Genomic DNA, 11,258 nt, shown 5'->3' on the forward strand with positions numbered 1-11,258 from the left:
CTTTAGCCCCCCTCCAAGGCATAAATCAGAAGCACATGATATCAAAGAGAAAAAACGTGATGGCCCCCCAGTGGTAGAAGATTGGAATCGTGCACAGGTCTTCTTAAAATTCTTGAAGGTTTTTTATGATATCACATTGATGTTCTCAGCTTCCCTTAGTGTGACATCAAACTCATGCTTCCATCAAATTGCCCGTATTCAACAGATGTTGGAAAGAAATATTTTGAATTTAGATTCCCTCTTATCTGATATGTCTTTCAACATGAATATGAAATATGAAAAATATTGGGGCAAAGCTGAAATTATGAATCCCTTGTCGATTGTGGCAGTTATACTAGATCCTCGTTGCAAGCTAGCATATGTCAATCACATATTTGAGAATTTGTTCCATGACAGTGAAGTTTGCTTGGCTATGAAGGATAGGGTTAAGGATTGCTTATATCGTATGTTTGAAGAATATTCTGCCTTTGTTGGGATATCTTCTGAATCCAACACTGCTTCATCTCCTGCTATGCCTTCATCTTCAGTAAGTGCTATAGCAAATGTGGATGATCATGATCCAGGCCTTCAATGGTTGGCAACAGTCAAGCAAAGAAATTCAAATGATTCTCAAACTGAGTTGGATAAGTATCTTGCTGCTGATTCTGATAATACCCCTGCTGATTTCAATATACTAGCTTGGGGGAAGGCAAATTCTGTTAAGTATAGAATCCTCTCATGCATGGCATGTGATGTGTTGGCCATCCTAGTCTCAACAGTTGCCTCTAAATCTGCTTTTAGCACAGGAGGTCATGTGGTTGATCAATATCGAAGCTCATTGTCACCTAGGATGACTGAAGCATTAATTTGTTCACAAAATTGGCTTCTTCCTGGTCAATCACTACCAGAACTTGTTGACAAGCTTCGTGAATTTGATAATTTTGAGGAGTCTGGTAATGTTTTAAACATAACAAGCTTTTATTTAAATTTATCATATCACTATAAAATTATAATGTTTCTGTTTTGTGTCTTTTTTTCCTAGATGCTTCATGTGTCACTGATGGTGGAGATGCTGCTATGTCCATGGAAATAGAGTAAAGCAAGGATTGAGTTCATAGTTTGCTGCCATGTGCTGTGTCACTGATGATCATTCCATGTTTTCATATTTGTTGTTGTGTGATGGGCCTATAATAGTTGATATTGGCATGCATTTTGGTTTTATTATTAGCTATGACATTTGATTAGCTTGTAGCCTTTAAATCAGCAAACTTTGAGACTGATTATATTCTTATTTGATATTTGCTTTTGGTGTAATGGAGTAATGGACTTTCTTTCTACATTGTGGTTTTACACTTCTGCTTATTTGAAGTTTGAACTTGCATTTTGTTGAAAAGTGCAGCACACACAAACCAGCAAGATGTAAGCTTTCAAGGCTGTGTAATGGACTTGTTAAGGTTGTGTAATGGACTTGTTTGATAGTATATTATGGACTTTGATGGTTACTTGCTTGCTTTACAGTTTTATTTTATTATTGTATTGTTTACAGCTGTTTATACTTGATTTTAATTTGTAGATTGTTTTAAAGTTATTCTTATTTGGAATTTGGTATTCTCATGATGTTACTCTATTTAGGACAAGTAGATAGGAATTTTTTATGTAACAGATTGGAAATTATTGATTAGGAATTAAAAAAAAAAAATAAGACAAGGGATATGGACTTGGATTGGACTGGACCTACTGGACCAGTAACTCGGTCTAGTTCGCCCAACCCAAGGACCAGCGGGTTGCTCGCCGGGCTAGACCGGTCTTCGGGCTGGGGTGACCAGCCCGAAGACCAAATGGACCAGACCACGGGCTAATGCCCTGCCCGGCCCGGTCTGTTCCATGTTCAGCCTTGATAGGAATTTGTCCAACAGCGAATCATTTAATTGAATATTACATATATAGTATATTTATATGAAAAACTTAATCTCCAAACTTTTCATTAAATGATTACAGTTATCTATTTCAAAAGGTTAGTTATGAAATTGCTGTGATAAAGTTGTTCATTAGTGTAAAATGAAATCAAGAATGGATCAGGAAGCGTACTGGGTTGGATCTCGAGTTAGGTCGGACGGATTCTCTTAGCTCACACTATAAGCTAGACTATAAAAGTCTAAGCTTTGAGTACACAACAGAGCACCTTTTTGTAAGAAAGAATAAGAGAGAGAGAGATAGTAGCAAAGCTCAACTATTGGACTAAGTTGAACTAATGGGTGGAAGCCTCTATATATAGCTTTTGCCAAGGCTATTATGAAAAGCCAAAATATCCACTAAGCCCATCAGTTTGAATCTGAATTTGGATATATAAATATATCTTTATCTTATAATATCATAATATTTGAATTCAAATCTAGAATCAATCACAATTAATTCTAAATATATATACTCAATATATATTTAATCTATATCATAACGGATTGGATTTGATTCAAGATGTTTGACTGAGTCAAACATATCATAATATTACTTGAATATTTCACCAGTATATTCTTTTAATATCCAGTCAAATAGTCCAGGCCATCAAGGGCGGATCCGAACCCAAAATCCACCAATTAGAATAGTAGCCAAACGGAGTCATAGATATAAAGAAAAGTTTCATTACAAATCACTGATAAGATTGATATATGAATTTGTTTTTTTAATAGGTAAACAAAATGACAGTATTAACGATGAAAAAATTACACAGCAGAGAAACTTAACATGATAAAAGATGTATGGTAGGGATAAGACTTTAATAAATTCATACACATTCACTCATATAACAGCACTATACACACACACATACACAAAGCTTATTTACCATATAGTTGTTTGATGAAGTTTGATGTACACTAGAGTGATAAGGACTCAGCACGAAAGCTATGTTTTGGACCGGCAGGGGGCCACTAATAACCCACTCTCTAATTCCTCTTGTCATATCCCAACTCCTAAAATGTTTTTTTTCCCTTTTTTTAATTAATTATTAACTAGATTAGATTTTATATAAAAGTAGTGACATTTTGATATCTTTTAGATATGAAACGGTGTAATTCTGAATTTCTTTTTTCCTTAACGATTTTTCAAACAAAAATACTCTAAAATTGGATAGCTTTGATTTACTTTGATTTACTTTTTTTTAAAAGAATCATAAACAATTCAAAACTTTACCATTTCATGCCTGTAAATGTCAAAATATCACTAATTTTATGTAGAATCTAATGATCAATAGAAAGGCAAAAGAAAAAAAGAAAAAAGGGTTGAAAGATTGGGACATTTAAAGTGGCATTAAAAAGTGGGTCATTAATTAGAGGCCATTTCCCTGTTTTAGAAAGCATTAGACAGTTGAGAATGAAAACACAACGTACATATTTAGTAACGGATGGTAGTAAAACACAGTACAATCATTACCTGTTGATTAGTCCGTTTTAGTTTGTAATTTCTTCAAGCCTGTGCTTGCCTTTTCATTCCAAAAGCAAAAAAAAAGACACAGTACAATCAATTCCATCGTCGAGTACTGTTACATCCAAGCTTCGACGAATGGGGCCTTTACATCGACATAGTGCGGATACTATAAAGGGAAAAACAATCATTATAGAGATAAAACCCACGTTTTGATATTCCTGAGGTGTAATCGTATAAACAGATATACGATAAGTGATGCCAAGTGCGAACATGGTGAAATTCAGCTCAAACTTGCGAGGAAAGTTACCAGTAAGGGCGTCAATCAAGTACACTGAGAAATAAAAATCCCATGGTGTTCCCAATTATGAACAACACAAATGAAACTTTCCTTTTGGTGGCCAAGATAGATGGACAGGCTTCATGTGTGGGAACTGAGTTAGTGCCTTCCTGTCAAAGGTCACCCGGCAGACTCAGCACCGCCTGATAGGTCGCCGTTGCCATCGGAACGGTGACGGTGAGCAAGGCAGTCCGCATATCACTACCCGTCTCTCTTGCTTTTTGGTGTCCAAAATCCTCTTCCGCTTCATGCTCTTGTTGATTATTAGTAGCCCTGTCTACCAACTTGCTGCTGCCTATATATGCCTATACGGAGACTAAATGGCAGTTTGTTCTTAATTTTGAGGATTAAATCTTTAAAAAATTGTAAATAATTGAAAACTAAACCATTTTTAGCCGCAAGATATCAAATCCAATATAACATGAAAAATAATCCCACAACCAAAGTTCCATAACTATTTTAATGATACCCATGACAAGTAAAAAGGCTATTCATGCTATTTAATAACAAAAGGTTCCAATCACAATAACAAATTACTCAAAATTTGCATAAAAAACTATATACAAATAGGAACCAATCAAACAACCAACATCTCTATCAAAATCAAGTCTTAAACACTTGGAAACATAGCACATATCGTCTATTTAAGTTTAAGAACAACGAAAAAAACCAAAGAGGAGCAAAAATCGCAAAGAGAAGAGAAGAGAAAAGAAAAGAAAGAAACTTATAGATGGCGATGGAGAGAACTCGACAGCGATGACGGCGGAGAGGCTGGTCACATCGGAAGCCGGAGGGAATCACCGTTAAAATCACTGAGGTCCAGAGCGGGGCAAAGGTGGGGACCACAATGACAGAAAGGTTTGGGAGAAAAGGTCAAACTATGAAACTAAACTCGCGAGAGTTCTAGTTAAAATTCAAAAACTTTTTACGATGATTATTGTAAAAAGCTGCCGTTAAAAGAGCTTACCACAGCGTTTGCACTATGGTAAGTTGAAAGGTTTCCGCTTTTATTTTTACTAGAGGATATGGCTTTCACAGCGATTTTTTAAATAACTACTATAAAAAGTGTAATTTATTGGCACTTAATTACGAAAATACTACTGCATTTTTTTATGGCATTTGTTCTTTTAACCGTTATAAAATAGTAGTGTTAAACTATTTTTTCTAATAGTGATGTCACTTATTTTTTTGTAGAATTTAATAATGTAAAAACTAAAAGAAATTTGGGAAGAAATCAAAAATTAAGAGGCGGCTAGGAGTGCAGCCGAGGGAGGTATCTAATACCCCAGTCCTATAACTAAGCAAGACTGTTGTCACTGTTACAGAATTAGACTTACTTGACCCTTCATGCCTATCAGTTAATTAAAAAAAAAAAAAAAAAAGCCCGACAAGTAACGTCAAGCAAGGATTGAGCAAAGATTTATTTGATGACTATTATGTAGACCGTTGGATAAACATGGCAAATATTTGATGGTTATTTAAAAGAACAATTAAATTGTCGTATTTTTTAAAAATTTTAAGAAATTTATAAATATTTCAACTTTTTTTGGGTAAAAAACAGTCAAAAAATCTTATATTTGTCGCCAATTTCAAATAAATAAGCAAGACTCGTTTGGTAATAGGTTAAACAATTAATTACCAAACCTATAGTGACGTGCCTAATACACAACAAATAAATTAACTTTAACCAAATTAACCACTTTGCACCTTGCCAACACAGTGAGATCTATATACGCAATTAACTTACCCTTTAAACTCAAATGCCTTGGACAAATTAAGTTGATCATGAGCACAAATCGTACATATATACAAAGAACAAGTAGGAAATTTTTACTCCTTACTTAAAACAAAAGCATATCCGGCAAGAAGAAAACACTAAATATACTTATCAAATTAATATCACGAGAGAGCTTGATGTTGATGAGAAGTGTATCCCCTACCTCTCTGCTATGATGTTCTTGTGTCTTTCTTCTACCCATCCCAAGTGAAAGCTTCTATATGTAATGAATTATATTAAAAAATTACAATATCAATTTAAGCAAAATATAATTTTGTGTGATAAATTCAAGTGGGAAGAATCGGATGGGACTACTTATCCTGCTTCTGTCATAATGCAGGGCTTGATTTGCTTCTTTTTGTCTCATTTCTTAATTTACTTATTTGTGTTAATTTAAGGGTTTTTTGCATTAGGAAGATTGTAATTTATTCTCATAAAAAATAATTGAATATTTAGTTTATGTTTTTAGGGCGAATAACATTAAAGTCAGAAAAGAAAGGCTAAATCAAGGACAATTTTATTCCAAAACATTTTGTGAAGATAAATTACAAATATCAATTCAGACAATTGTTAGCAGTAAACACAAATCACAGTTATAAATTGAAATTATATTACCACTTTAACTGCTAACATAATATTGTCAAAAGTTTTTTTTAAAAAAAAAGAGGGGATCAAAATATCACATTTAAGAATTTTTATCAACATTCAAAATTGTAGCGTTAGCAACGTCTATTAATAAATTAACAGTATTAAAATTAGTAAATTAGAGAGTGATTAAAAAATATTATATAAAATTAAGGATAGTATTGAAATTATGCGTAAAAATCAAAGACTAAAAATGAAATATCTTTTTACACGATTTAAACCCGCACGCACATATCAACGCTCAGCTTGAGTTGAGAATCTTATTTAACCATAACGGGTAGCATTATTACTGGAACAAGTTGACATTGACAACTCAATATACACTTGCGAACATTATTACAGCGTGAGTGTCCAGCAAGTATGTCATTTATATTCTTGCAAACAAAAAAAAAAATTCAAATGTAGAAAGAATGAGATAAAAAAGACATGTTTCATTGACGAAAGAAAATACATTTATGCGAATTTAATCAGATGGTCAAGACTTTGATCCCTCTCAATATATATTAAAAAATCACATTAAAAGATAAAAATTCTTAATTTATTTAATTTTCGCCATTCTTATTATTCAAAGTCTGACAATTTTTAACCTTTAAATTAATTTATAACTTGATACTGCGAGAATATCTATAATTATTGCAAATTATTTAATAGGAGGGGCTCAAAAATCTTCCAATTGAAGACCTATTATAAGGATGTTTATTAGCGAGAGAAAGATAGAACAAAATAAAAATAGAACAAAAATTTAAAAGATTATAAGACACGCACAATATTAGATAATTGAAAATATAATAATTAAATAAAAATGACATTCGAATTATTGTAATATTGCTTTAATTTGTTTCTGGAAAAAAATAAGATGTAGAATTAAATTTTCCAATTATACATTTATCAATGAAAATTGTATAGCCACTTCAAATTGAAGTGTTCAACTTGGTGCGTAAATTACATATTCTTCCAGTGCTTAATATAGGACATAATTGTTTAATTAATTTTGGTCCTAAATATAAGACCTATTTATTATATTTATTAACTTTTTTCTAAATTACCCTTATAGATATTTTCTCGATCATAATGAAGTAGAAAAGGGAGAAAAGATATTAAGGAAGATAATTATAGTGTTTTACGAAAAACATGTCATATTTTTTATAATTAACTAATATACATAACTTTCTTAATTTAATCAAATTAATTAAATAGGTCTTATATTAAGGATTAGAAGAGTACATATGGACTTGTACTTATTATCGATGAAGAAAAGTCTCCAATATAATCCAGGATTATAATTGACAAGTTTGGCAATTAGGAAAAAAAACAGAAATAAATTATACATAACACTTTGAAATTGGAATTTATTTCAGTCTTTTAGTTTTATTGGGTGACTTCAACGACTACGCTGGTTCCACACGTTATGTAACATTACCCAGAATATATAGTGCACTTACGTTCTTAGATAATAATATAAGAAATCTATATTATTTGCAAATAAAATACAATATGTATAATTGACATCTTTATAACTTATTTAAGTCTTTGGACTCTACTAATATATATTGGCTTCATATGATCTATATTTGAATTAGCATATATAGTTTAGTTTAATAATCATGTAATGAGTTTAGGTGGCACTAAAATACTATCTCATAACCAAACAATAAATTGAAGAATTGAATATTAATTGGAGATTTAATTCAATTATAGTGAAACAATGAAGACCATACACTGTGTATATGTATTGAAATAACCCTTTATTAATATTGTTTTTACAAACATACTAAAACATTACGTGATACAAACAAGAGAGATAATAACAAAGATACATATGGTTACAAGGATCAACCATGGACATGGTTCGTGAGCAGCCTCCTTAGCTTTGCAATTTTGGGAGAAGTGAACACATATATTTCATCTGCTACATCTTCCACTCGTCGGAAACAAGCATATCTCCAATTCTTCTTCAACACTAAAGTCCCAATAACTCCCCAAAAGCCAAAGGCAAATCCAATTGCTACAACGAAATAAAACCACACTTTTTCTGGACCATTTTCGTCTTCCAAGTCCTTGTTGGTTTCAGGAACTTGATGAGTATCATCACCTTGACACTTGTTTGATAGTGGAGTTCCACAAAGATAAGGGTTGCCAGCATAAATAGATGGATCATTCAAAGTCAAGAATTGATTTTCAGCTGGAATTGGCCCTGAAAGATTATTATATGACATGTTCAAATAATTCAATGCAGTTAGCTTGGACACATTCATTGGAATTGCACCTGAAATTTGGTTGCAAGAGATATCAAAGGATTCAAGTTGTTTCATATTTCCAATTTTCTCTGGAATTTCTCCTTTCAAAAGATTGTGTGAAAGGTTTAAGCCTATCAATCCAACAAGCGAGAATAATTCAAGAGGAACCGATCCTACCAAATTATTATTTGACAAATCCAAGTTGACCACAAGCTCCAAGATTCTAGTATAGTCTAATTCTCTTCCTTTCATAACTTGTTCCACATGTTGATCATACCACTGCTTAACCAACACGTCCTTGATAACAACTGGATTGGATGATTCCCATATATCAACACTATCTTTGGTCATTTTGGTAAGATTGCCAATGCAATGGGGTATTGAGCCACTTAAATTGTTGTTTGCAAGGTCCAAAATTTGGAGAGATCCGAGTTGGCATAGATTTGAAGGAATGTTACCATCTAACATGTTATCCCTCAACCTCAGAATTTGCAAGATAGGAAAAGTGTTACTAGTCCATGATGATGGTATACTTCCCATAAACTTATTTACACCCAAATCTAAAATTATCAATTGATTCAAATTTTTCAAAGTCAATGGAAGCTTCCCTTCAAGATGGTTATTGTTCAAATGTAACCAAAATAATGAAGAAAGCTCACCGACAGAGACCGGGAAGGCACCAGATAATTTGTTGAATGAAAAATTTATTTCACTTATTCTAAATTGTGGATTACATCTCCAACAATTCAGAATTTCACCAGAGAATTTGTTATGAGAAAGATCAAGGGTTGTTAGATTTACAAACTCACAAAGACCTTGAGGAATGTTGCCCCTAAAAGAATTATTTGAAAGATCAAGGTATTTTAGATTTATAAGTTGAACAAGACTTTGAGGGATATTACCACTAAGAGAATTACTTGAAAGATCAAGGACATATAGATTTGAAAGTTGGCCAAGACTTCGAGGAATATTGCCTCTAAAAGAATTACTTGAGAGATAAAGGTATTCTAGATTAACAAGATGACCAAGACTTTGAGGAACATTACCAGAAAAATAATTCCATGAAAGATCAAGGGTAGTTAGTTTTTCAAGATTCCCTAGCCAAGTGGGCAGATGGCCATTGAGTCTATTATTCCTCAAATACAGTTCCTCTATGTCATATTTGATGCATCTAGAAAAATCAGAGTCACCAAATGCTTCTCCTTGAAAATTGCCACCTTCCATATATAATTTTTGTAAGCGGCACATGTTTTTTAAAAGTTGTGACACAGAAATTTCTAGTGTGGCTGTGACTTGATTCATGGAGATGTGTAGATAGCAAAGGCTCCTTAACTCTCCCAACCAAGATGGAATTGAACTAAAATTGTTTAGAGAAAGGTCAAGGTATTCAAGAGAAGTCAAGTTCGATAAACCAATAGGAATGGGTCCACAAAGTGCATTAGATGAAAGATCAAGAGAAACCAGATTTCTAAACTCTCCTAGCCATAATGGCATTGAACTAAAATTGTTTACAGAAAGGTCAAGGTATTCAAGGGAAGTCAAGTTTGATAAAGCAATAGGAATGGGTCCATAAAGTACATTATATGAAAGATCAAGAGAAACCAGATTCCTAAACTCTCCTAGCCATAATGGCATTGAACTAAGATTGTTGGAATTGAGGTCAAGGAATTCAACAAAAGTCCAATTTAGAAACACATCAAGGATTTGACCATCAATTTCATTTTGAGCAAGATTCAAGACCTGAACTCTAGTATTATTTGTGAAATTGAATGGGGGAAGAGGAGCAGACAAGTTGCCAAGTCCACATCCTTCTAATTGGAGTTGTGACAAAGAAGGAAGCATGTGAAGTACCTGGAACAAGTTGTGAGCTTCTCCAAGGTAAACGTTACTTAGATTGAGGTGTTGCAAAGACTGAAGTTTAGAGATCCAACTCATGTCATTGATGTCCAAATCATTCCAACTGAGATCAAGAAACTGCAATGCTGCGAGGTTTCTAAGAAAATTGGTAGGAATCTTCCCGATGAAATTAGACCCAGAGATAGAAAGATATCTCAACCTCCCCATAGAACCAAGAAAGGCAGGAATCGAGATGGCATTGAAGTTGATTCCCCTCAAATCCAAATAAATCAAATATTGCAACTCTAACAAAGATGGATCAAGGCCAGTAGCTTGTAGCACATAGTCACTGAGATCAATTTTGAGAACATGACCAGTAACATTGTGACAAGTGATGCCATCCCATTGGCAACAATTGGTTTGGGGATTCCAAAAGGAAAGGCTCTCAAATGAATCATCATGAAAAGATGCTTTGAACTTGAGAAGAGCTTGCTTCTCTGATTCAATGCATCTTCCACACAAACCTAATTGGGCAATCCCCAACAACAACAAGAAAAGCAACACAAATCCTAATATGATGTGTCTTCCCATATCGATGAGAAAAGCTCAGGCAAAGTGAATTTTCTATATAGTGAATCTCTATCGAGAAGTGAAGTGTGGTGTTTGTTCAATAGACACAACTCATATTTATAGCTGTATACTTTTAAAACAAACAACTATTCACTTGTGGTTTTCTTTAACTTTTATGTTCAAATTATATATTAAAAGAATTTAAAAGATGAAAAATATGTGGTTAACATCAAAGTACCGTGAGCACTAACAAACTAAAAGCAATTTATTTTCAAATTGCAATGATGCGTTAATGTGGTTGTTGCTTATTTACATTGATTATTGAAATTGTTAAATATAGGCTCATTTAAGAAAGAAATTAAATTTTGAACTATTCAATTCTTTTTGGCCGCCAGCTAGTCTGGTCTATACAAACTTTTTTTTTGGGAAAAAAAACTATACTTACTCCTTTCGT

General features: G+C 33.1%; 1 protein-coding gene across 1 annotated transcript; it reads right to left on the reverse strand.

Annotated features, from left to right (window-relative positions):
- Positions 1-7,993: 7,993 nt before the first annotated feature.
- On the reverse strand, positions 7,994-10,825 carry LOC114744899 (receptor-like protein EIX2). Its single transcript, XM_028933048.1, has one exon. The coding sequence runs from the start codon at positions 10,823-10,825 to the stop codon at positions 7,994-7,996; it is 2,832 nt and encodes a 943-aa protein (XP_028788881.1).
- Between the last annotated feature and the right edge of the window lie 433 nt (positions 10,826-11,258).

The sequence above is a fragment of the Neltuma alba genome, unplaced genomic scaffold (genome assembly GCF_004799145.2).
Source record: "Neltuma alba isolate B1F8T4 unplaced genomic scaffold, ASM479914v2 tig00000766_pilon, whole genome shotgun sequence".
Taxonomy (NCBI): Eukaryota; Viridiplantae; Streptophyta; class Magnoliopsida; order Fabales; family Fabaceae; genus Neltuma; species Neltuma alba.